Source organism: Simochromis diagramma, unplaced genomic scaffold, assembly GCF_900408965.1.
Source record: "Simochromis diagramma unplaced genomic scaffold, fSimDia1.1 OVJJ01000482.1, whole genome shotgun sequence".
In the NCBI taxonomy this organism is placed as follows: Eukaryota; Metazoa; Chordata; class Actinopteri; order Cichliformes; family Cichlidae; genus Simochromis; species Simochromis diagramma.
The window spans coordinates 213,919-241,454 of NW_024387303.1; the positions used below are offsets into that span (position 1 = coordinate 213,919).

At 43.0% G+C, this 27,536-nt stretch overlaps 1 protein-coding gene and 1 long non-coding RNA gene across 2 annotated transcripts in view; one reads left to right on the forward strand and one right to left on the reverse strand.

Moving 5' to 3' along the window:
• LOC120716585 (sodium channel protein type 4 subunit alpha B-like) overlaps positions 1-27,536 on the reverse strand; it is a 49,558-nt gene that overhangs the window by 10,750 nt on the left and 11,272 nt on the right. The window contains 16 exon segments of the mRNA XM_040004122.1: positions 2,870-3,014; positions 3,144-3,759; positions 8,254-8,524; positions 17,528-17,632; positions 17,760-17,897; positions 18,023-18,076; positions 18,231-18,515; positions 19,424-19,525; positions 22,412-22,585; positions 23,890-24,044; positions 24,869-24,932; positions 25,501-25,673; positions 26,603-26,768; positions 26,858-27,205; positions 27,273-27,374; positions 27,460-27,531. Of these exon segments, the coding sequence (XP_039860056.1) occupies positions 2,870-3,014; positions 3,144-3,759; positions 8,254-8,524; positions 17,528-17,632; positions 17,760-17,897; positions 18,023-18,076; positions 18,231-18,515; positions 19,424-19,525; positions 22,412-22,585; positions 23,890-24,044; positions 24,869-24,932; positions 25,501-25,673; positions 26,603-26,768; positions 26,858-27,205; positions 27,273-27,374; positions 27,460-27,531 (2,970 nt within the window).
• Positions 4,659-7,319, forward strand: LOC120716586. Its single transcript, XR_005691994.1, has 3 exons — positions 4,659-4,672; positions 6,423-6,427; positions 6,674-7,319. It is a non-coding gene; the product is annotated as an uncharacterized LOC120716586 (long non-coding RNA).

The following is a 27,536-nucleotide window of genomic DNA, read 5'->3' on the forward strand; positions in this document are numbered from 1 at the left end:
TACCACTTGGTCCAAAAATAATTACCTCAGTTTTATCCTCGTTGAAGGTAAGAAAATTTGAGGCCATCCAGGTTTTAACTTCATCGAGACATTTGACTAACGATTCCATGGGCGTGGAGGTGTTTCTATTAAACTGAAGATAAATCTGGGTGTCATCGGCATATGGGTGAAAGCAGATGTTATGCTTCCTGAAGATTAGGCCTAGGGGCAACATGTAGATTGAAAAAGAATTGGGCCTAATATGGATCCCTGCGGGACACCACAAGTAAAAGGAGCTGGGGAAGAAATAAAATCATCAAGGCTCACGGAAAAAGTCCTCTTGGAGAGGTACGACCTAAACCGTTCCAAGGGGATACCTTTGATACCACATTGCTCCAAACGGGAGATCAGAATACTGTGGTCAACAGGATCAAAGGCTGCAGTTAAGTCTGGGAGCAGGAGCACAGCTGGGTCTCCTGAGTCAGTGATTAATAAAATATCATTAAGTATTTTTAAGAGGGCAGTTTCTGTGCTGTGGTGGGTTTTGAAGCCCGACTGGAACTTCTCAAAAATATTATGACTGTTTAGAAAGGTTTGTAGCTGCTCAAATACAATCCTTTCTAGAATTTTTGACAGAAACGGTAGCTTGGAAACAGGTCTAAAATTAGCAAGAACAGAAGAATCAAGGTTCGGTTTTTTAAGCACTGGCTGTACTACAGCGTGCTTGTATCCAGTTGGTACTACTCCAGAGCTGAGACTGCTATTAAAAATAGTTAAAATGTCAGGACCAACTACCTAATTATCTTTTTTAGAAAATGGGTTGGGACTCCATCTGAGGGGCAGGATGATGTCTTTATGCTATTGCAAAGCTCTTCTACCTGGTTAAGACATACAGCCTCAAACTGGTCAAAAGCAGTTGAGGGGGTATATGTTGATGAGACATTATACAGAGATGGGGTAGATGTAGATCGAAGCCTTTCTATCTTATTAATAAAAAACTGCAAGAATCTATCGCAAGTTTCAATGGAGCTATCTATATGGAAAGCGGGGGAGGTATTCAAGACCGATTCAATAACTGAGAAAAGAGTTCGGGGGTTATTAGAGTTGGTCTCAATAATGTTGCGAGAAACTTAGATTTTTCGGGTCTTACGATGACTTGATATCTAGATAGGCTCTCTCTCAGCTGCAGGAAAGACACTTGTAACTTGTCTTTTTTCCATTTTCGTTCAGCCTTCCTGTACTGTTGCCTAGCTGATCGAGTTGAGTCGTTTATCCACGGGTCTGAGTACGCTGTTGATTGCACTGATTTAAATGGGGCGATCTCATCAAGAATAGTCTTACATTTATTATTAAAATTCAAATCCATCTGCTCAATGCCATCACCAAGAGAAGAATTCGACAGTCCTTCAAAGGCGGTGGAAAACTGTTCTGTGGCCGTTGGTTTAAAAACACGATAACGTCATGTTGAGGATGTAGGTTTAAGATGGCAATGAGATAAAAGTATATTAAACACTAATGGACAGTGGTCGGAAAAGATTGCATCACTTATTTCCAAATTAAAAATTGGTAATCCAAAAGATAACACGAGGTCCAAAGTGTGGCCCTGTACATGTGTGGGATCCAATACATGCTGGACGAGGCTAAAAGACTCAATCAAATTTAAAAAGTCTTTAGCCAGCTGGTTGTGGGGGCAGCATACATAGATATTAAAATCACCTACTATTAAAATTTGATCATAACTCGGGGTGATTCCTGCTAAAAAAGTAGAAAAATCTCGAATAAAATCTTTGTTATATTTTGGAGGTCTGTATATTACTCCAACAAGTGTTGGGCGTGGGTTCCCCAATTCGAAAAGTAGAATTTCGAAGCTTGAGTAGAAGTCTGTTGAAAGTTGTTTATATGTTAGTCTCTTCCTGAGGACAACTCCGCCCCCGCGTTTGCCCATCCTCGGCAGATTTAAATAATCACAGTCAGAAGGTAGGAGTTCAGTAAAACAATTGAGCTCACCTCAGCCAAGTTTCTGTTAGGAGCATCAGATCCAAATCGCTGTGAGTAAAAAAGTCCTTTAAAATAAAGGTTTTATTAGCTAACGAGCGGACATTAGCAAGGCTACTCCTTAGTGAAGTCGAAGGCTTAGTAATGGAAATAGGAGCCCGTTGAAGCGTCTGCAGGTTCTGGAAATTTACTCCTCTCGGACGATGTCGCGGAGGTCGCAGGAGTGGGTTTATTGTAGTAATCCCAGCGACAGGAACCAAACAGGGGTAGATCATGGTCGGGGAGGTCCAGTGTTTGACGTAGTCAGATCTGGCCGCCTCAAAGTATTGATCATTCCCGGGACGTAAGAAGGCAGCCTTCAGTCTCACCAGTCGTCCACTTCGTCTTCCCCGGCGCCAGCGGCGCCTGGTTGATTGGGGTAGCTTCAAGACAAAGCAAAGGCTGGCAAGGACAGAAACGCCGGGCTTTTGAAGCGAGTAAAACAAAGGCAAACAATAACACTGGGAGGGACAGACGGCTGGCCATGAACACTGGCGCCATCTTTGGAATTTGGATCCACAATATCACCCACAATAATTATTTTATCTGAGCTGAGAACTAAATCAGATAAAAAGTCTGAGAAATCAGACAGAAACTCTGTGTAAGGCCCAGGTGGACGATAGATGATAACAAGTAAGACTGGTTTCTGAGTTTACAACTGGGGTGGACGAGGCGAAGCATCAGGCTTTCAAATGAATGTCTGGGTCTTTGGTTGATTGACAAGATGAAAATAAAGAGGAAACCTAAAATTCTTTAGTAAACATTTAAGGAGAAGACTTTAGAGTGGTTTTAGTTTAAGGAAACAGAGTTTAAGAAACATGTCAAAGTGTTGGCAGCCCGTCCCAGGTGACCTTACCTGTGTAGTAATTGTGCACAGAACATCCAAACAGCTGATCTGGTCTCCAGGAAACAGAGGCAGATTCAAGTGAGTCAGTTTTATGGTGTTTGGTTTGGGAATCCTCAAAGGATCCTGGAGACCATCACAGAAGTCTGCCAGCTCACTGAGGAACACATTAGAGAATATTAAAGTCCATTAGAGACTATTAGACTATTACAGTGGAGTCCATTATAGTGCAGAACCATTTTTGATTAGTGTTAAGGTTAGAAACCTTCATCGAGCTCAGTCTCACCTGTACTTTATGACCTGCGAGCCACTGGGGTCAAATCTCCTCCAGGTTTCATAAAACATCTGGAGGTGATCATCACTCAGCATCTCAGCGTCCTCAGGGCTCGCTGTGTTGAAGAGCTCCAGGATGACAACGATGAACAGGTGGATCACCAGCAGGCAGAAGAGGAGGATGTAGGAGCTGAAGAAAACAATCCCCACCGTCGGGTTGGCGCAGTTACCAGGCTCAGGTAATCGCAGGTCGCAGTCTGGAGGCGTGTTCATGATGGGACTCAACAGGCCATCCCACCCCGAGGACGTGGTGATCATAGTCATGCTGATGATGCTGTTTCCAAATGTCTTGAAGTTAAACATGTCATCGATCATCATCTCATGCTTCACGTAGGCAAAGTTAAACATCCCAATGATGGAGAATGTGTACACAATTAGGAAGAAGAGCAGGCCGATGTTGAAAAGGGCAGGAAGTGACATCACAAAGCCCATAATCAGCATCCAGATCCTTCTGGCAAACCGAATGTGAGGGAATGCTCCACATAAGGTGAACAAACGACCCAATCGCATAACAGAAAAGAGAAAGGGACTGCCGAAATATTTTTCCAAGATGTCAGCTAAGAAGAAACCTGCAACAACAGCAACAACAACTATTTGTATAGCACATTTAAGACCGAAGGTACACCAAAGTGCTTCATAGAAAGGTTCAAACATAACAGATATGAGACCATAACAGAGTACAAATAAGCTAAGAATTGAGAAAAGCTGGTTAAACAAAAATACAGATAAAATAAGAAATAAAACATCAGAGCGTATTTTAGAAAATAAAATCACTGCGTATTCATAAATATAAAGTGGGGGTATACATACAGTGGTACATCAATAGAAGATAAATAACAGCTGGATGAAATATAGGGAATGTGCACTGACTAACCGAAAACGCTCGGCCACACAGCTAAGTTTTTAACTGTGATTTAAATGAATGGATGGAATCAGAGGCATGAACGGCAGCAGGAAGATTGTTCCAGAAGCTAGGGCCTGCCAGGGCAAAAGCACGGTCACCTCTGGTCTTTAGCTGGGATCTAGGCTGCACCAAGAGTAACTGTCCTGATGATCTTAGGGCTCTCCTGGGGATATACGGATTAAGGAGTTCAATGAGGTAGCACGGCGCAGTATTGTTTATGGTTTGAAAGGTGAGCAAGAGAATTTTGAACTCAATATGGTATTTGACAGGGAGCCAATGCAGGTCAGCGAGGACTGGGGTAATAGAGGCAAACCTTCTGGTTCCAGTCAAAAGGTGTGCCGCAGCATTCTGGACAAGCTGCAATCTATGAAGAAGGGCAGAGACCAAAGTAAAGGGAATCACAGTAGTCTAATCTAGAGGTCAGAAATGCATGGATAGGTTTCTCAAGGTCCTATGTAGTGCTTGGCCTTGGATATTTGACGCAGTTGGTAAAAACTAGATTTAACTACCAAGGATCGAACACACAAACTCCCTGAGCGTCCCTTGGACCACTGTGAGCACCAGCAGACGTGTGCACTGTGGTCACGCCAGCATCTAATCCATCCAATTTACATGGTTTATTAAAGTAATCAAATTACAGCATTTACATTTATCTTAGACGACTTTTAATTAACTGCTTTAGGCCACTTACAGTGTTTTAGAAAAATTGGTTTTGTAGCATGTTAACACTATTGGAAGTAAAAATAACTTGAACTCCAGTTTTGAAAACACAACTTTCTTTTTTTTTTTATAAAGCTCTGACTTGTATTATGAGTATGACTCTGTGGGAGAGAGTCCTGTAACTCTGTCTGCAAAATACAGTAAATAATGACCAATGTTGGGCAATTAATTATATAGTTACTTCTTCAAAAGAGTAACTGAGTTATGCAAACAACAAAGTTTTGCAGCTGTTTACCTAAAAATGCAGCCAAGGCGTTTTTTAAACAAACATTTCAAACTGTTTACAGAACAATCAGCTGTTCTGCATGAAATCTGATGCCACACAATTATTTGTGCCGCTCCAAAAAATAATTTCTGTCACTATGAGATGAAGGAGAACATCAGCCTGATACCTGGCAGGCCTGACAGCAGCAGATGTATCAACTGCTGTAACACCTTTACACTCAGCAGGCTGCCTCATTGTTCTGACCAGACAAACAAACTATGGAATACACACCACTAACTACACAATAACTACAAACACACACTAACACACTCCAAACACGCAAACGGATTTTCTACAACAAATCTCTCTGTCCTCTCTCCTCCTCAACTCTCTCTCTCTCTCTCACACACACATCTCAAATCTTCTCTCTGCTCTCTCTATCTACTCCTACTCACACACATCTCAAATCTCTCTCTCTCTCTCTCTCTCTCTCTCTCACACACATCTCAAATCTCTCTCTCTCTCTCTCTCTCTCTCTCTCACACATCTCAAATCTCTCTCTCTCTCTCTCTCTCTCTCTCACACACATCTCAAATCTCTCTCTCTCTCTCTCTCTCTCTCACACACATCTCAAATCTCTCTCTCTCTCTCTCTCACACTCTCAAATCTCTCTCTCTCTCTCTCTCTCTCTCTCACATCTCAAATCTCTCTCTCTCTCTCTCTCTCTCTCTCTCTCTCACATCTCAAATCTCTCTCTCTCTCTCTCTCTCTCTCTCTCTCTCTCGCCATCACTCCTAAACTTCCTCCTTCCTAAACAACTAAAGGCCATGTTGCCATATCATTTTTTGATTGGTCAACATGGTACATTTTTCGACCAATAGGAAAGGGAGAGGGGAGGGGTTTGATGTTGTTTTTGCTCACAGGCTTTTGAGCATTTTCCTTATAAAATGCAGTTTTTACCGTTTCTTCCTGCAGTAAATATAAACAACGACAGTATTCAGGAAGAAAACCAAACATTGCAGATATTTTATCATAACTCTGGTTTTACGCGGCCGATCAACACAGTTTAAAAACTGGTATAAAGTCCACACTTTTCCCGTCAGTTGTTCCGTCTGTTATCTTTGACAAATATTTTCATTGTTTGATCTGAAACATGTAAGTGTGACAAACATCAGGAAATCAGGAAGAGGGCAAAGACATTTTAAACTGCAGAAACGATGACACAGACTGACTTTAGAGTAAAAACAGGGAACATTGTACTTCCTGTTACAGCCCAGAGGTGGGACCAAGTCATTGTTTTGCAAGTCTCAAGTAAGTCTCAAGTCTTTATCCTCAAGTCACAAGTCAAGTCTCAAGTAATGTCAGGCAAGTCAGAGTTGAGTCTCAAGTCACTGGTGTAAAAGTCCGAGTAAAGTCACAAGTCTGAAACTTTGAATTTCAAGTCCTTTCGAGTCTTTAAAAAAAAAAACTAAAAAAGCATGTTGCAGTTATATGCTAAATGTAAATATTAGACCATGTAATTTTTAAATCTGTGTTTTTCTCAACTGTGGATCAGGGAAATTATTTTACTGCTATTGGTAAATAATCATCATCATTACTATTGCATTAATAATATAATCTGCAGCATGGATATTGCATTCAGATGTTTAAACAGTGTGTGTGTCTTTCAGAAAGACTAAGTTGCAGGCTGACAGGAAGTTGCAGGCTTTGCAGAACTGAAACCGAAAGCAGAATCTAAGCGCAGGTTATTCTGAGGAGCAGGTTAGACGAGGCTATTTGAATTACTAGGTTATTCAAATTGTCTGTTATACTTTTATATTCTTTTATTAAACTTTTAGTAGAGGTTCTTGATTAGAACATTTATTCAATATAGTACATATAGTTTCAGTTAGGTTATTGTACCTAAGGATGAGCCTCGGTTCTGGTAAAAGGTCAGAAGTGCAACGGGTGAGATGAGAGAGCATGTAAGGTCGACACATACACACACACACATTAGTTAGACTCATTTATAGGTGAGAGGTTAGTCATGTTTACTCGCAACTGTGAAAGAGGAACAATTTCTTGTTGTCTCTGGAAAGAGGAACAGCGTCTGTCAGGATGTGGGGCTCGTGTTCCAGACGAGATAGAAGACAACGTTCTTTTAAACTGTGTTAAAAGTCATTGCGGTTTTGATCTGACCTATGTATGAAATGTATCTGTGACGTATGAAGGGGCGTCATTAATTCAAACCCTGATGCTATAAAAATCTGTGTATGCTTTGATTAAGTCGAAGATCAATCCCTGTCTGCGTACAGAGTCATCTTCCCACGCGTGTATTCATTAAAATCAATTGTTTGACCAAGATCTTCTGGACCTGGTTGTTTGTACTCTCCTTCCTCAACATGTGAACCTTAACACAACACATGACAAAATAGTGAACTTAGAAAATATATACAAATTGTGAAATTGCACCTCTATAAAATGCAGCTCAATTAAACTTAGCTCCAAGAATACTTTTCACCGACAGTTCTGAGATAAGCTGCATGTTACTCTTGGATGCAGTTGTAGGACTGGCTTTAAATAGCATGACAAAAATATCACACACATTAAAAAAAACTGCATCACCAACGGAGCCTGGACAACATTTGCTAGTTAGATGAAGTCATGAAGCACCACCTACCGTTCTTTATGCAACTTCAACTGTCGGACAAAGTTGGAAGTTGTTCCATCTCTGTCTGTGATTCTCTTCTTGCATGTTTTGCATATTGCATTTTGGTTTTTTGTTGACTACTTCATAGTTTATGTACCTGAAAAAATTAACTCCTTGCAGCATTTTTGAGCGTTTTTTTCCTTTCCTTTTCTTTAAAAATCTGGTTAATTTGATTGGCTGTGCTACAGCTCACGCACACATACATACATACGGAGTGTGGTTTGAATAAATAAATTGAATTAATGGTGCACACTTTGCATGTTAAATTTTATATTTGGGGTGAAATATCAAGTCTTTTCAAGTAAACCGGTTCAAGTCCAATTCAAGTCCCAGGTCATTGGTGTAAAAGTCCAAGTCAAGTCACAAGTCTTAGAACATTTTTTCAAGTCAAGTCTAAAGTCATAAAATTAATGACTCGAGTCTGACTCGAGTCCAAGTCATGTGACTCGAGTCCACACCTCTGTTACAGCCCGCAGACATTTGCAGTAACTAACCAAACTGAGATCAGATAAGAAAAGAAGATTGTTTCTGTGTGTAGGACTCACCTATAATGGACAAAGTGAGAACCACAAAGTCCACAATGTGCAAGACATTTCTGAAGTAATGCTGTCTGAGTGCAATGATCTTCAGGATAAACTCAACAAGGAAGATGGCCACAAGGATGAGATGGATCCAGTTCAGGACAAGTGACTTCTCCACACTCTGATCATCAGTCTCCACCATTAGAACCACCATGTTGAAGAAGATAACCACCACCATGAAGATCTCAAAGTACAGAGCGGTGACCAGGTCAAACAGCCAAGCCAGGCAGCAATTCTGGAGACAAAGACGTAAGCTTTAAACACTCCGGCAGTCAGTCGGTTTGCTGACACTGCAAATAGTTTTCAGTAAAAACCCTCTTACAGGAGAAACTTTGTGATTCAATGTTATCTCAATCACTGCTGAAACAGAATTTGTTTCTTCACCTCGACAGTAGGAGGCAACAGGCTAATATATGAAGGCTGGTGTAAGAGTCTGATTGACAGCTGATGACTCTCTCTACTGCACAAAATGAGACTCGTCCTTACAGTCATTAATCTGACAGCTCTAACATTCATTACCTTTATTACTGCAACGCCTCCATACGTGCCTTCACGTGCTACATATGAACATATATCCATAAGTATCTGGACTCTGATGCGTATTTTAGTGTCTGCACACCGTGAGTTTTAAAGGTTTGTAAAAATATTCCATCAACTGTTGTTTCATGCAGTCCCCCGTTTTCAGAGGCTCAAAGGTGTGTGAGGGACCAAGCAGCCAAAGCAAAGAGGACACAGGCAAAAAATATCTTCAAAGAGGGTTTTCTTTATTTTAACCCTCAAAAAGTCCAAAATTAACAAAATTCAAAACCATACTTAGCAGGCCCATAAAACAGGTCAACTAAATATAACTCTACAAAAAGTAATTTCCAAAAACTTAAACAACAAAGTGAGACACAACTTAACTCACAAACTGACCTAATTACAAAGACACATGAGGGTAGCTTTTATAATGATTTGGCCAAACCATTTGAACACAATAGGGGGGAAAAACAAAAACACACACTAATATTAACTAAGCACAGAATAGCACTGTGACAGCACTGAGCAGCTCCTTCAGTGGGAGACTGCGGCACCCACGGTGTGGGACGGAGAGATTTCGCAGGTCTTTCCTCCCCACTGCTGTCAGACTCCATAATAAAGACTTTAACTGATCAAGCACACACATCCATACATATGCAATAATACTAAGTGCAATAATCCTTTCTGTCATCGTTGTATTTTTTACTCAGTTGTATATAGTATTTGTATTCTATTTTTATCTTATTGTATATTTATTTTATTTTATTCTACTGTATATAGTATTTTATTCTATTCTGTACAGTTGTGTACTGTATTTATTCTTATTGTATTCTAATTTTTGCCTCATAACTTTTGCACTGTCCACTTCCTGCTGTGACAAAACAAATTTCCCACGTGTGGGACTAATAAAGGTTATCTTATCTTATCTTATCTTATCTTATCTAATAACCTAACTAAACCTAAAACACCCCTGCTCCTGGTAAGCCCATGGTTGGTCCTGCTGAGCGGGCATTTTGTCCCCAGAGTCCTCAGCCACGCCTTTTGCCCAGACAGGAAACAGCCACCGCCCAAACCCAGGTAACTCAAAGAAAGAGAAACATAATTAACATAACAAAACATTTTAGAAAAACCACACAATGTTACTATGTGCGCGCCTCATAATACCAGTGTTAGGTTTAACCAAATGATTAATGAAGAAAACTGCAAAGCAAACTAATAAAGTGAAAAATGGACTAATTTACCCCTGTGTGGCTGATGCCATCACACACACCCCCTCTTCAGGACTCTCGGTGGTACAGCGAGAGAGGAAGTCGGCGGTAATGTTGTTCTTCCCAGGAATGTGCTTGATGAGAAAGCGGAAAGGTTGCAGAGCAAGGTACCATCTTGTGATCCTTCCGTTCTTATCTTTCATCTTTTCCATCCACTGAAGTGCACTGTGATCCGTCTCCAGGGTGAATTCTCTTCCAAGAAGGTAGTACCTAAAGGAATCAAGGGCCCACTTGATGGCAAGGGCCTCCTTTTCCACTGTTGAATACCGAACCTCTCTTGGGAACAGCTTTCGGCTGATATAAGCAACAGGATGACGTTCTCCTTCCAAACCTTGAAGTAGCACTGCTCCCAGACCCCTATGAGATGCATCCGTTTGAAGGAAAAAGGGCTCATTAAAGTCTGGACTGTACAAAACTAGTTCGCTACTCAGTGATTGACTGATGTCCTTGAAAGCTGCTATAGCCTCCTCTGTCCAGTTAATCTGATTAGGACACTTGATGCCTATCAAGTCCGTTAGTAGAGCTGCCCTGGTGGAGAATCGTGGTATGAACCGACGATAAAAGCCTGCCATGCCCAAAAAGGATCTTAGTTGCTTCCTTGTCTGTGGGAGAGGACAAGACTCAATGGCTTGGATCTTACTGACCTGAGGCTTGATCACCCCATTCCCAATCACATGGCCCAGGTACGCAGTCTCAGCAGAGGCAAAAACACCTCAGTTCACCGTCAACCCAGCAGTGCCAAGACGGTCGAAGACAGCATGCAGATGTTCCAAGTGTTCCTCCCATGTGGTGCTGTAGATGACAATATCATCAAGATATGCAGATGCAAAATCTGAGAAACCACATAGTACTTGGTCCATTAATCTCTGGAAGGTTGCTGGAGCCCCATGCAGCCCGAATGGCATCACTGTAAATTGGAAGAGACCCCAAGGTGTTCGAAAGGCAGTCAACTTCTTTGATCGCTCTGTTAGTGGCACCTGCCAATATCCCTTGCACAGGTCAAGTGTGGTCAAGTACTTTGCCTTCCCCAGCCGTTCCAGCAAATCATCAATGCGTGGTGTGGGGTATGAATCAAACAGTGATATTGAGTTTAGGTACCTGAAGTCTATACAGAACCTCATGCTTTCATCCTTCTTTGGCACCAGGACCACTGGATTACACCACTCACTCTTTGATGGCTCGATGATCCCCAAGGACAACATGAGGTCGATTTCCTTCTTCAGGGATATTAGCAGACGTTCAGGGATCCTGTAGCTCAAACGCTTTACTGCAACGCCCTCTTTAATGACAATGTCATGCTCAACAATATCTGTTCGGCCAGGATTCACTTGAAGCACCTCAGAGTTGCATGCAGCTCTCACCTGAAGCTGTTTATCATCTGGCAGATGACTAAGGTCAAAATCTACCACATCAGCAGAAGGCAAGTATTGCTCACCAACCTCTTCTTCCTCTGGCACACCCCTTATGAGCATCACCTCTGCTGTCTTTTCAGGGCGCTGCGCCCATTCCTTCAAAAGATTTATGTGCAGAACCCTGCTGGAGCGTGGCTTTCCAGGGATGAACACTTGGTAAGTAGTGGACCCCAATTTCTTCTGAACCTCAAAGGGCCCTTGCCACTTAGCCAATAGCTTGTTGTTGTCAGTGGGGAGGAGCACCAACACCTTTTGTCCAGGACTAAAAGACCTCTGACGAGCTGCTCGGTCATACCAAAACTTCTGCTTCTGCTGGATTTTGGTCATATTTGACTGAGCAAGCTCACTCATTTTCTGCAGTCGCTCCCTCATCTGCACAACATAGGAAACAATGTTAACAGAGTCCATCTTTTCCTTGCCTCCCTCCCAGATGTTTCTTAGCAGGGCTAGAGGTCCTTGTACCTCATACCCATACAAAAGTTCGAACGGAGAGAAACCAGTGGAGGCTTGTGGCACTTCCCTGTAGGCAAAGAGAAGATAAGGAAGCCACTGATCCCAATCAGCACCATTCTTATCTACCACCTTCCGGAGCATCTGCTTCAGAGTCTGATTGAACCGTTCTGTTAGCCCATCAGTCTGAGGATGGTATGGGGTGGTCCTCAGGCTTCTAATGCCCAGCAGCTTGTACACCTGTTTTAGTAAGTTGGACATAAAGTTACTCCCCTGATCAGTCAGTATTTCCTGTGGGAACCCTACTCTTGCGAAGAGCTGTACAAGGCAGAAAGCTACTGATTTTGCCTTGATGGATTTCAGTGGGAAGACCTCTGGATATTTAGTTGCATAATCAGTGATTACAAGCATATAGCGATTCCCTGACTTACTCTTCTCAACGGGTCCAACAATATCCATTCCGAGGCGCTCAAATGGGGTACCAATAATAGGCAGTGGTTGGAGTGGAGCTTTGGAAGGGATTTTGGAGGATGTCATCTGGCACTGAGGACAGCTCTTACAGAAGTAGGCTACATCTCTATGGAGGCCAGGCCAGAAAAAATGTTGTTTAATACGAGCTGTGGTTTTGTGCTTACCAAGGTGGCCAGACCAGGGAATAGAGTGTCCCAAATTAAGCACGGTTTCTCTAACTTCTTGGGGGACCACTAGCTTCAGAAGTGAGCCCATCTGATGGTAAAGTATGCCATTTTGCAAGACATAGTCACTTTTGTTAATGCCTGCCTCCTCTACTTGGTCCTTGTCTATTGCTCGCTGAAAACAGGAAGCTAAACTAGGATCAGTTTTTTGCAACTCTATTATATTGCCAGGAATTTGAAGTCCCAAAGGCAAGTCTGGGTCAGTATGCATTTCTGGGTGTACTATAGTATGCTGGAACTTCTCCTGTCTCCTCTGTCTGCGACTTTTCCGAGGCTTCACAGGTGCAACTTCCCATTACTCATTAAAAAATGGCAAGGCACTGAAAACTTCTGAGGTTTCACTAGATTTTTGAGCTTGGGCTCTAGTAATAGCCACATTGCATTGATGATTCTGGTCTGACTCCAACAAATCAAAAAGCACTGGAAAATCTCGTCCCAGAATAGCTGAATAAGGCAGGTTATCAACCACCCCAACATTTAAAAGGTAAGTCTGTCCATTCACTTTAATGTACATGTCAGCTGTTGAGTACATCTTCTCATCTCCATGCACACAACAAATGGGGATGGTGTCACTAACACGGACAATATTGGGGGGCACAAAATCTCTATGTATCAGTGTACGAGAACTGCCAGAATCAAGCAAAGCTCTTAAAGTTGTTCCATTAGCTTCAATTTTTATCATTTTAACAGTCTGGTCACACTGGAGCCCATGTTCAGCATGTGAGCGTGGCATGAAACACATTTGAACCATCTTAGCTGAGGTTTTTGGGCACATTGGCTTTGTGTGGCCCTCTAACCCACAGAGGTACAAACGATCTTTTTTGAATTTTTTAATGGTCTGCCAGCAAACTGGTTCTCACCCACAGGAGTTTTTTCTGCTGACAATGGCCTTTGATGATACATCTGGGCTGATTTGGGGCCTTCCTTTGGCATTTTATTTGCATTACAGGTCCAAGGTTGCCCTTTCCTCCTGGCAGCTACAAACACTTCTGCCAGCTCAGCTGCCTTCGCTGCAGAAGACGGATTGTGCTCTCGAATCCAAACCTGTAGCTCAGGGGACAACATTCTCAAATATTGTTCAAGGATGATTATTTCACCAATTTCTTGGTTCGTTTTACCTTTTGGCTGAATCCATTTCCCGTACAGATCTTTAAGTCGAGCATACAACTCCTTAAGGTTCTCATCAAGCCTGACTTCCAGTGAACGGAATCGCTGCCTGTAGGTCTCAGGGTTAACATCATATTTGGACAAAATTGCAGCTTTAACTTTGTCATAGCTGAGAGAGTCATCAATATCCATATGAACGTATGCTCCTCTTGCCTTGCCCGTTAGCAGTGGTATTAATCGAAAAACCCAATCTGTTTTTTCCCAACGATATGCTAAGGTAATGCGTTCAAATGTAGTCAAAAAATGCTCAATATCATCACTATCAGTCAACTTTTCCAGTCTGGGTTCATACAATGAAAACTGACCTGATAATGACTGACTGGATTCAGCTTGAGCTTGAGGAGAACTAGGAATGTGAGGTAGCTCCCTTGACTCTGGTGACTCTGTGGTAGGTAATGGTAGCTCTGGTACTGGTGATGTCCGGGACTGCACCTCTAACTGTAAAAGCTGAAACTGATGTTGCAATGCTTTGAATTTTTGTTCTTGTCGTGCAGTTACCTCTTCTTGCCTTGCTTCCCGAGCCTCCTGTTGACCCATATGAGCTTGCAATATTGACATCAGATCTGACAGAGATGGCTCCCTTTCTTCAACCTCAGTGCTCTCCACCATTTCAGAGACTCCAATTTCCTCCTCAGCATCAGCTTCCTTCTGAACAGTTACTCCTTTCTTCCTTTCCACCTTTCCTCCCCGATGCATTTTTCTTTTTTTCTGGGGGTGAAAAAGCCTCAAAGGAAAAAAAAATTGTGTCCTCAACTGGCAGATCCCACTACTGCCACCAATTGTGAGGGACCAAGCAGCCAAAGCAAAGAGGACACAGGCAAAAAATATCTTCAAAAAGGGTTTTCTTTATTTTAACCCTCAAAAAGTCCAAAATTAACAAAATTCAAAACCATACTTAGCAGGCCCATAAAACAGGTCAACTAAATATAACTCTACAAAAAGTAATTTCCAAAAACTTAAACAACAAAGTGAGACACAACTTAACTCACAAACTGACCTAATTACAAAGACACATGAGGGTAGCTTTTATAATGATTTGGCCAAACCATTTGAACACAATAGGGGGGAAAAACAAAAACACACACTAATATTAACTAAGCACAGAATAACCTAACTAAACCTAAAACACCCCTGCTCCTGGTAAGCCCATGGTTGGTCCTGCTGAGCAGGCATTTTGTCCCCAGAGTCCTCAGCCACGCCTTTTGCCCAGACAGGAAACAGCCACCGCCCAAACCCAGGTAACTCAAAGAAAGAGAAACATAATTAATATAACAAAACATTTTAGAAAAACCACACAATGTTACTATGTGCGCGCCTCATAATACCAGTGTTAGGTTTAACCAAATGATTAATGAAGAAAACTGCAAAGCAAACTAATAAAGTGAAAAATGGACTAATTTACCCCTGTGTGGCTGATGCCATCACAGGTGACAAACAGCAAAGCCCATTCCCTCATTATTCAATGAAAGTTTTAGCAGTTACAAAACCTGAAAAAAATGTGCAAAATGTTGAAGTTCCAGTAGTGAAGCTGAGGTGTCTATGAAGTGTTCAGCAGTCTGATGGCCTGGTGGAAAAAGCTGTCTCTCAGTCTGCTGGTTTGGGACCGGATACTGCAGAACCTCCTTCCTGATGGAAGTAGTCTGAACAGCTTATGGCTGGGGTGACTGGAGTCCTTGATGATCCTCCCCGCTTTCCTCAGGCACCGCTTCCTGTAGATGCCCTGGAGGGAGGTGACCGTGCATTTACGGACTTCCTAAAATCCACAAAGCTGTCCCACTCAGACCTATTGTCAGTAGCATAAACTCAGCCACTTATAACATTGCTAAACACCTTGCTACCATCCTTGCTCCTCTCGTGGGGAACACCCCACACCACATCAAGAACTCCACCAACTTCACCGACAAGGTCCAGAAACTTACCCTGGATCCAGATGAAACCATGGTGTCCTTTGATGTAGTCTCTCTCTTCACTTGCATACCCACCACGGAGGCCGTGGAGACTGTCAGCAAACGACTACAAGAAGACAGCTCCTTAGAAGACAGGATCAACTTCACACCCGACCAGATCTGCACACTGTTAGACCTCTGCCTCACCACAACATACTTCAAATACAACGAAGGCTTCTACAGACAAAAACATGGCTGTGCCATGGGCTCCCCCGTGTCACCTATTGTAGTCAACCTTTACGTGGAGGAAGTGGAAAGGAAGGCTCTTGGCTCTTTCAAAGGAAGAGTACCCAGCCACTGGTACAGATATGTAGACGACACCTGGGTCAAAATCAAGACACAAGAAGTGGAATCCTTCACTGCACACATTAACGCTGTGGATAAAAACATCAAGTTCACCAGGGAAGACACAAAGGACGACTGTTTGCCTTTCCTGGACTGCGCTGTGCACATTGAAGAGAACGGCAACCTCAACATCGAAGTTTACCGGAAGCCCACACACACGGACCAGTACCTCCTCTTTGACTCCCATCACCCTTTGGAACACAAACTTGGAGTAATCGGGACCCTACACCACCGGGCAGAACATGTTCCCTCTAAGCCTGAAGGGGAAAAGAAGGAACACACACATGTAAAGGAAGCACTCAAAATGTGCGGCTATCCTAATTGGGCATTTATAAAGTCAGCAAAGAGGCACAGAAAAGAAGACCAGACACCAGCAAGAGAGGATAAGAAGGACAGACGCAACAACATTGTCATCCCCTATGTAGCCGGTGTATCAGAGAAACTCAGGAGAGTTTTCTCCAAGCATGACATCCTGGTGCATTTCAGACCCAGCAACACGCTCAGACAGAAACTGGTTCACCCGAAAGACAAAACTCCAAAACACAGACTTAACAATGTGGTGTTTGCTGTACAGTGCAGCGAGGAATGCCCAGACTTCTACATCGGAGAGACCAAACAGCCACTTCACAAGCGCATGGCACAACACAGAAGAGCCACCTCCACAGGACAAGACTCAGCAGTCCATCTGCATCTAAAGGTCAAAGGTCACTCTTTGAGGATGCCAATGTTCACATTTTGGACAGAGAGGACAGATGGTTTGAAAGAGGAGTGAAAGAAGCCATCTACGTGCACTGTGAGCGACCATCTTTGCACAGAGGCGGGGTTTACGACACCAACTCTCTGCCATCTATAATCCAGTTTTGAGTTCCCTCCCCAGACGCCTTAACATCCACTCACATCCTGGGCCATCTGACCTCAGGAAATCACATGACAGGGTGGGGCCGGGTTTCACAATGAGCTCACCCGAAACCCTGGCTGATTGTGACCCACACCCGTTTTCACACCTTGGCTCATGTGATTAGATAGAGGATCATCAGGGGGTCCTTTGTACCTCTTTGGGGGGAAACTCCCACTGGGTTTCAATCTGGGACTCTCCACCATTTGACCTTAGAACTGAAGAAGCTTCTCGGATGAGAGGTGAAACGTCTTCAAACAACTAACGGTTCTCTTTCCAAGCTCCTTAGATTCCCATTTCTTTGGCATTTTTCACAAATTCAGCAAAAGAGCTCAAAGATACAACTTGAAACTGGCTGTTTCCTGAGTTGTGCATCATGTGTGGACACAACATTAGTTCATCCCTTGAGTTAGGAGCCTCTTTTATGCCTGAATGGGTCAGAGTTGTGTAATCTTCTGAAAGTGGTCGGGTACAAGGACTGGGCTGAAAATGAAAATCAGCCAGCAGTTGACAAAGACTGAAGAACTATGTCTGAACTGACCTGAGGTCGTGGAACGGTTTTGTTGCGTTTTTCAGAGAATCGTTTCTTTATGGTCCTCAAATATTTCTGCTGCTGGTCCGTCACAAAAACATGTTTCCCTCCGAAGTAGAGATGAGAGACAAGAGCAAAGTTAACTGACAGAAACAGGAAGAACGAATTCAGCCAACACTGTGGAGCTTCTACAGACTGATGCCCAACTGTGTGTGTGTGTGTGTGTGTGTGTGAGACCTATCTTGTGTCTCTGCTGGTGGATCGTATCAATGATGACTCTAATGAAGAGGTTCAACGTAAAGAAGCAGCCGATGATAATGAAACAGATGAAGTACAGATACATGTACACATTGATCTCGTAGTGCGGCTGGTCTTCCACCTACACACACACACACACACACACACACACACACACACACACACACACACACACACACACACACAGTAGTAATATACCAGTAATAACAGCAACAGTAACAGTACTGATCCAGCGTGTATACTGACTTGTCTGGAGTCCACAGCTGCATACATGATGTCCACCCAGCCTGAAGACGTCCCCTGACCCACAATCAACACAGAGTTTTATTAGAAAAACAATGAATTCAAGCTGTATTACTAAATGATACTGACTTTAGTTAGCTTGGTTATGTTTTTTCCACACAGTTGATGGTTTTATGCATTCTAACTAACAAGTTAGAGTGTTCACACTGACCATGATCAGCAGCGACAGGAAACCCATCCCCACATTGTCAAAATTAAACGTCCACGTCTTCCAGTTGACCTCAGAGAAATTCTGATCCATCAGTGAAAAGCATTCAGTCATGTTGTTCACCACGTAAAAGGAGAAAAGCTCCTCTGAAGTCTCATTGTAACAGTAAGAAAACTTTCCTGCAAACAGATTCACTCCTATCACGCTGAAGACAAGCCAGATGACCAGAATCACCAGCAGCATGCTGAACATGGAGGGCAGCGTCACGGCAAGCACCTTCAGCACCACCTGCACACAGACAGAGAGACAAAAAGGTCTCTGTTGTGAATCAGCTCACATCCAGTTAATAAGCTGCCTCCACGTTGGCTCTCCATCCAACAGGACTTTAGTTCTGCCAGGAAAGTTCACTGTTAGCTACTGAAAGACCTGAAAACCTGTAAACAAAAACAAAGCAAATGATATACAACATAAACAATCATTCAACTTGGGGTGTAAATTCAACTGGTTTTATACTAGGGTTACAAGGCATTGATAAGTCCTGGTAAGACCAGTCGCCTCTCACACCTCCGTCATTAGGGCAGCTACACCCTGGGGAACCCAGTCTTGTGACTGGCTGAGCAAACGGAGCACAGCCGCCAGTCTGTGGAGTAACCTCCTCAAGTATGGGAAAACTTTCCTCTGAACATCAAAGGACAGTGTGTTCTTTTTGTGTGGTCATACAGATTTGGGAGGCTGAATAACGGGTTGGCGATTAAAACTCACAAATGCAGACCTGCACGCATTACTGAGACAAAAGTGATAAAGTCCTTCTGCTTACACCAGCGATTAAAATACCTGGGCCACGTCTGTAGGATGGACAACCGAGAAATAAGAAGACAAAGATTGTTTGATGAACGCTCCCCGAGTTGGGTGAGATTGAAGAAACTGTTAGGGATAGATGCCCTGCAAATAAGGAGAATGATGATGGATAGGACAAACTTTCAGTGTCTATGGGAAATAACAGACACACCCTAAGGAGTCAAATCTCCTAAAAAGGGAACACAATGATGAGTAGAGCAAAAGAGAAAGTCACACGAACCCTACAAATCATTTAACAAGTAAAGAATTTTATAAATATTTGATCTTCTTTCTCTAGCAGAAGAGTACACCTACATCCTGCTCGGCACTGTCTGTATCTGTATGAGTGCCTGGCTCACCCTCATGCCCTTGAAGCGAGACGGGACCCTCAGAGTCCTCAGAGCTCTCAGAGGCCGGCTGGTGTATCCAAGCATGTTGCCCATCAGGGAGAACAGAGACACCTAGAAGACAGCACAGCGGTGACAATGTGATCCACCTGTCTCTAATAATCGGCTACAAGCCACAGGCCTTCGAGATGGCAGTTGTTAAACATTACTTAAAAACAACCCCTTGTCCCAGCTGTCTTAGCTAAATATAGGCCAATCCCCAGCCTTCATGTTATCGATTCTTGAAACAGTAGTTGTCAACAGCTAACAGATCATCTGCAGAGGAATGGCTTATTGGAAGAGTTTCAGTCAGGTTTCAACTGTAGGAAATCAGGTCTTTACTCTGTCTTTTGTATAATGAATCTGTAATGATCTTTGAATGGTTTCTGATGCAGGGGACTGTTCTGCTATCATTCTGTCCAGTGCTAGTGCAGCCTTTCATACCCTTTACCATAACATTCTACCTGACAGGCTTGAGGTTTAGGCTGGTGTATGTGGCTCTGCCTTAGACTGGTTTTCTTCTTACTTATCTGACAGGACCGTCTCTGTTAGAACAAACCATTGCCTCTGTTGAAGTCATTCTGATCAAAGTTGTCATTGTTGTGTTTAAAACTGTAAACCTTTTCTTGAACTGCGTGCAGATATTTTTCCTCCCCTACATCTAGCATGGTGGGGGGATGCTATTAGCTATAGTGTTTAACTGCAGGCACGCTTGCATGTAAGATTCTGGTTTCCTTATTTAGTAATGAATGTTTACTTCCTGCCATTTATGGACTCACCTGTGCTTGTATATGGTGGACCGTTCAAGGAGTTGAGCCATGTACGGGGTGTAATATTGGATTCTTCTCTGGCTTCGACTTGCATATAAAATCTTCATCATATCGCTGTTCATTTCATTTAAGTAACATTTCTAAGTTATTTTTAGACTATTGTAATAACCTGTTTTCCAGCTTGGACAAATCATTGCTTTCTTTCTTCATTCACAGACTCTGGATTTTTTGGTTGTTCCCTGTAAATGACTAAAGACGAGGGGGCACAGAGGCTTTCAGTCTGTGGCACCAAGGCTGTAGAACAGTCTACCACCACAACTACACTTAGTGGACTCTGTGGACTAAAATCTTTGTTTAAACAGGCTTCAGAAGTTTTATTGGAATGATTATAGGTTTATTTATTTATTTTAAAACTACCTGTTTATTTTATTTTATTTTATCAAATCTTTTTATTGAATATTTTAGCACTTAATGTTCAGATTTATTTGACCCTTTTGTGTACAGCGACTCTGTGAAAAGTGCTTAATAAATAAATAAACTTAATAAATAAACTTTGCTTACTTCTCATAGAGTTCACAGCACAGAAACAGCTTTAGTGAAGGTTACAAATGATCTTCTTATGGCCTCTGACAGTGGACTCATCTCTGTGCTTGTCCTGCTAGACCTCAGTGCAGCGTTCGATACTGTCGACCATAATATCCTATTAGAGCGATTAGAACATGCTGTAGGTATTACAGGTACTGCACTGCAGTGGTTTGTATCATATCTATCTAATAGACTCCAGTTTGTGCATGTAAATGGAGAGTCCTCTTCACACACTGAGGTTAATTATGGAGTTCCACAGGGTTCAGTGCTAGGACCAATTCTGTTTACATTATACATGCTTCCCTTAGGCAGCATCATTAGAAGACATAGCATACATTTACACTGCTATGCAGATGACACCCAGCTCTATCTGTCCATGAAGCCAGATAACACACACCAATGAGTTAAACTGCAGGAATGTCTTAAAGACATAAAGACCTGGATGGCCGCTAACTTTCTGCTTCTTAATTCAGATAAAACTGAGGTTATTGTACTCGGCCCTGAAAATCTTAGAAATATGGTATCTAACCAGATTCTTACTCTGGATGGCATTACCTTGGCCTCCAGTAACACTGTGAGGAACCTTGGAGTCATTTTTGACCAGGACATGTCCTTCAATGCACATATTAAACAAATATGTAAGACTGCTTTCTTCCATTTGTGCAACATCTCTAAAGTTAGAAATATCCTGTCTCAGAGTGACGCTGAAAAACTAGTTCATGCATTTATTACTTCCAGGCTGAACGACTGTAATTCATTATTATCAGGATGTCCAAAAAACTCGCTGAAAAGCCTTCAGCTAATCCAAAATGCTGCAGCAAGAGTCCTGACAGGGACTAGAAAGAGAGAGCAGATTTCTCCTGTTTTGGCTTCCTGTTAAATCCAGAATTCAAAATCCTGCTCCTCACATACTCTTAAACCAATAAGGTCTTAAATCATCAGGCCCCGCCTCAGATGGCCCCGCCCCTCCCTGAGCCTGGTTCTGCTTAAGGTTTCTTCCTGTTAAAAGAGAGTTTTTCCTTCCCACTGTTGCCAAAGCGCTTGCTCATAGGGGGTCATATTATTGTTGGGTTTTCTCGGTTTCCTTAACATTACTGTATGGTCTTGACCTTATAGTGTAAAGCACCTTGAGGCAACTGTTGTTGTGATTTGGTGCTATATAAATAACATTGAATTGAACTCGATTAAATTGAACTGATTGTACAGGAGAGCAGTGAAGCAGCAGCAGCAGGTTCATCTTACCCAGCCTGACTGTGTGCTGTTAGTTTATCTGTTCAAACTGAAACAACCCCATTTCTTTACTACAACGTCAAATACTGACATCCTGTCAAAGCCGCCCACATCTCAGACATGAACAGCCCGTCCTTTAGCTTCGGTGCCATCACCAATGCTGAGGTGGGTCTATGATCCCCAGCTCCACACATGGTTAAATGCCCCACATCATTTTTCGTTCATTCCAAGATTTAGCCAGAATGCTCTTACTGATACAACCCTCCCCATTTACCCAGGCTTGGGACCAGCACTAGGACAACACTGGCTTGTGGTCCCTCCGTGACTGGCTTTGTAAAATACTGCCAATAATCGGTGCTGCCGATTGTGCTCTTACATCTAGGATGAGGAAGTCGAGCCAGCACCAGAAGCTTGTGAAGTATTTCTTGAATCCAAAAGCGATCCACTTCAGTAGCATCTCCACCAGAAACACGAAGGTGAACACCAGGTCTGCCATCTTCAAAACTCTCTGCAAGACTGGACGATGCCCCAGGTAGATGTCCTCAAAAACCTGTTCACAAACACACGCCTGTTTACTCACAACAAGCAGCATATGAGATGATCTGAGGACAACCACTGTCATTCTAGCAGTGTGACCTTCTGGTTTAACAGACGAGCTGCTGTCCTATTTGTTCTTCATGAGCTCTTCTTTTCTGTCTGTGTTTTTTCCCACCACCCTCCGACACATCCAGGAGATGGCTGCTCCTCCCTGATTCTGGTTCAGATGGAGGTCTCTTTCTGTTAAAAAAGGGATTCTTCCTTCCCACTGTCACCAAGGGCTGCTCTTGTCATCTGATTGTTGTGATCCTCTCTCTAATATTGTAGACTGTGATCATCTGCAACTCTGGCACCTTAGTGAGGGGATGTTTTGTGTCTTTTAGAGCAGCACCTCTGCAATAATAAGACATAACTTTTCTACCCGTGAACAGGAAACCACCCCAACAGCTCCAAAACCCAAAAAGGTTGATTCAGTTCATCTGAACGTTTTCAGTGGGAGAAACGTTTCATCATCATCAGGTGACTTCTTCAGTCTCAGCTGACTGCAGGTTTCCAACCTTATAAACAGTAGATTGCACAAGCAGATGGCACAACACAGAAGAGCTACCTCGTCAGGCCAGGACTCTGCAGTCTACTCACACCTACAGGCCAGTGGACACTCTTTCAATGATGAGGATGTAACATCCTGGACAGGGAGGAACGCTGGTTTGAAGGCGGAGTCAAGGAGGCCATTTACGTGAAAAGGGAAGGACCATCTCTGAATGGAGGAGGGGCCTAAGGGTACATCTGTCACCATCTTACAATGCTGTGATTGCAGCCATTCCCCAACTCTCTGTGAATGGGACTCATGGTTATTGATCAATCGTCTTTGATCAATGGTCAAAAGAATTTGCATATTAACGATGAAGGAACTGACCTCCCAGCCCATTGTTCCTTCAGTGGTGCTAGTTTCAGTCAGTGTGCAAATGTCCTGTTCATATGGTTGGAGACCTGCAGTCAGCTGAGACTGAAGACGTCCCCTGATGATGAAAGTTTCTCCTGAAAACGTTACGACCAGGTGTACAGATTCAACCTTTGGGATTTACTTACCTGGATGATTGAGCATGCATCAAGACACTGATCCAAAAGTGATTTCAAAGACCAAATCAACTGTCTGTGGGTTCATGCAGGTCGCTATCAGTGCCATATGTTTAGCTCAGTGGTTTCAGTGTGGAGTTAAGCCAGGAAGATAAAACATGTCCGAGTGAGTTCAGGGTTTGAATGTGACATGAATTCTTGATGTATATTGTCAAATATGTATTGACAATGTCTGTTTACCAGAGCTGCACAGCTCAGCAGGATGATGAAGACGATGAAGCCCTCAAAGAATTTGTGTTGCACGATGCAGAGGCAGGCTCTCCTGAAGTTAGACCAGACCCTGCCGGTACCCTGGGATGTGTCTATTTCCAGGAACGGACAGCAGATGTAACAGCCTGAAACACATCAGAGGCGTTGCTGACTGATTGGCTTCTGTTCTCTTGATGTAACGGAAACAGCTGCAGTGCAGGAACTTTGATATCATCTCTGTATGTCACAGTTTGTTGAACTTTTAAATTGGGTCTACATCATCCATCAAACTGAGGCACTGAAAACTAAATCATGCACAGAAGAACCAAAAGCTGCAGTTCCTCTAGCAGAGGCTCCAGCAGTGAGCCGGTCCCCATAGATTTAACATGTCCCTATGTTAAAACTTTACAGCACAAATAAACATGTTTACAGCCTGAGACCAAATCCATATCCATAATTTCCCCCTTTCATGACAACTGTAAGAGAGTGAGAGAAGGTTTGTATTGAGCCTTAAAGTTGGCATTATTAGGGGCGTGGCCTCTTTGACTAACAGGTGGATGGTGACACAGGCGGGTGTAGCTGCTAGCTGTCTGCCAATTGCAGTCCCTGAACTGGACCTCTGGACCGTGTTTGTGCTGTTGGAGCCTTTTGGATCATTTTTATTACAATCATCTGACCAATAATATGGCTGCTGTGAGGTTGACTGGACCAACAGACATTCAAGAAGTCTGAGGTCCAGTTTCAGGGACTGAAACTTGAGGACTTTATTTGGATGTTACTGAACACTAATTAGCAGGTATCCGAGTCTGTGTGATCCAAATATGGTGAAACATGAACACGTTTACCAAAGCTCAGCATTTACGTAATTACTCTCACTGCCAGAAGAGGGAGACAAAGGTTTGCCACTGCAGGTTTAAACTATTTTACATATAATAATTTGATATAACAGTGTGTGTGTGTGCGCTCATACTGTTGCAGCAGCAGTCCTCAGGTTCTGGATGAGTTTCATCTTTACGTTTCTGCATGACGTCACACTGCAGACACAGAAGTTCACAAACATAAACAAACTTTAATGTCCTTGTTACTTTAAAATACTGTCACCGGACTAAGTGTTCACACTCTGAAACCTCACGCGGTTTATGTCTCAGGTCTTTACTGTGTCTGTGAATTCAGGATGGCTGATTTCAGTCCTGTAAAAGTCTGATGATCACCTTCTTTAAACTGTTGCAGTGATTTTAACATCAGCAGCTGCTGATGAATTTCAAACTAAAACCTGAACTTTACACGGTCCAGTCGTCTGCTTTAAACCTGTATGCTGTGGATGTGTGTGTGAAAGCAGTCTCATCGCTGTGTTTCACTCAATTCATCATAAAGACAACTGCAGTTATGCTGAAGCTCTGATGATGCTGCGGTCACATCGAGTGTGGAGAGATGTTCTTCATGCACAGTGATCACAGTGAGGAAAATAGCACTGTGTAATAATAAATACACAAACATGTTTATCTGCTGTTCATACTCGAGGCCGAAGCTGCGTCACACATCAGCATTTACTTTTAACATGAAATTCTGCTCTAGGATCAAAAACAGTAGAATCTGCTTTACATGCTGCGTCTCCTTTTCTTCTGCATTTTCAGGCGTCCTAAACTCGATCTCAGCCACAGCGACGGGGGCCTCCCAGGCGGCCATGTTCGTGTGGTTATCATCGAGGGTCAGCTGATCTGAGCTCACAGAGCTTAAGGCCAGATACTCCTCCTTGTTGTCTTTTTCAGTGTCACCTGCAAAGGAGGAAAACATGAAAATATTTTCAAATTAAAAGCTCTAAATCTAAAACTTAAAAAAGACACAGAAATCCAAATACGATCCACAGAAAAAAAATAAACCACTAACAACAGAGTATGTGTGAGGAAGACCTGAAACATGAAGGCAACACTGCCTCAAACCTGCAGTCTCTCTAATGTCCAGCAGGTGGCGACTCCTCTGGTTGTAACCTGAACATTTGCAAGTATATGAGAAAATGAGCTTCGTGTTCACCTCATCACTCAGCTCACTGATGAATTTATGGTCTCAGTCTCTAGTTTGAAGTCTTGTTGAGGAGAAGGAAGCACGGGAGGATTTAAGTCGAGACTACAATCCACTTTATATTTTACTACCAATGAGTAGTGAGCAGAGTCCCTCACTGTCGCAGTCAGATCCAGTTTGTAAACATCCAGTTTCAGGCTTCAAGACAGGACTTCACTAAGTCTTAGTCTTAAGTGTATATTTATTTTTCTACTCCTTTTATATCCATTTATTAGGGTTTTTTGCACTGATGTAACTCGTTGTCTTGTCTTTATATGCTGCACTGGCTGTAGCAGTCATTGCGCCCCAGGGCAGCTGTGGCTACAATGTAGCTTGCCATCACCAGTGTGTGAATGGGCGGATGACTGAATGGAGTGTAAAGTGCTTTTGGTCCATAGGGGACCAAGTAATGCGCTATACAAATACAGGCCATTTACCATTTGCCATTTAGCAGAGATGACAATAAAGCTTGACTTTGACTAATATGTTACCTTGTTGTGGCTGTGCCAGTGTTATATCTACATTCCATGTTAATAATGCAGACCCCCAAAACAGCAATAAAGTAATGGCACAAAACAAGCTCCTTGGATTACTGTGACCTGGATAACTGAGAACCTACAAAGACAAATATACAAACAAAAACCACCTTTGTGATCTTGGTCAGCGTAGTTCTTCCCCCACAAAGTCCAGATTCTCTTGGGGATCCAGGTTCTCGTCTGTTTCATGGTACTCTGCAGGATGTTTGTTGTTTTGTCTTCTGAATCCACCAGCTGATCATTGATGAACAATAAATTCAGGAACAGATGTAGGATCTGCAAACAGACCAGGAACTCATTCAAAAACTCCTGATGGACTAAGGTGGACTGGGTCATTCTAGGTTGTTAAGAGTAAAGAGACTCACCAGCAGCTTTCCAACAATCAGGACAATCATGAAGAAGGTCACACACATGCCATCATTCGAGACCTCCATGCAATCCCATAAAGACTCTAAACACAGTCCACACAAGACCCTGAAGACAAGCATGAAGGTGTGGAAAAAGTCTTCCATATGCCAACGAGGAAGCTGGCAGTCATAAGAAATGCGACAGACGTTAGCTTTGTAGTCCCACTGGAACAACTGCATGCCCGCCACAGAGAACATGAAGACCGTGATGAAGAGAACCAGAGTCAGGTTCCCCACTGAGGCCCAGACGATCTTCAAAAACATGTGGAGCATCGGCCACCAACGGGCCAGCCGAAACACTCGAAACTGGACAAACAGAAAGATACGTGAGAACAGATGATGATGGTGACGGTGATGGTGATGTTATACTAACCGGAAGAAAACTGCGCAGCAAAGATAGACCCTCAACGTCAGCCAGTCCCAGCTGCACCAGAGAAATGATGACGAGGATAAAGTCGAAGATATGCCAGCGCACCTGTAACCACGACAACAAACAATCACAAATGTTTCTTTGAAAATGGCAGATCGCTGAACTGTTGAGAAGAAACTACAAATTTGACCTGGAAGTATCCATGCAGGCCCAATGCGACAAGTTTGATGATCATCTCAGCTGCAAAGATCACACGGAAGACCTGCA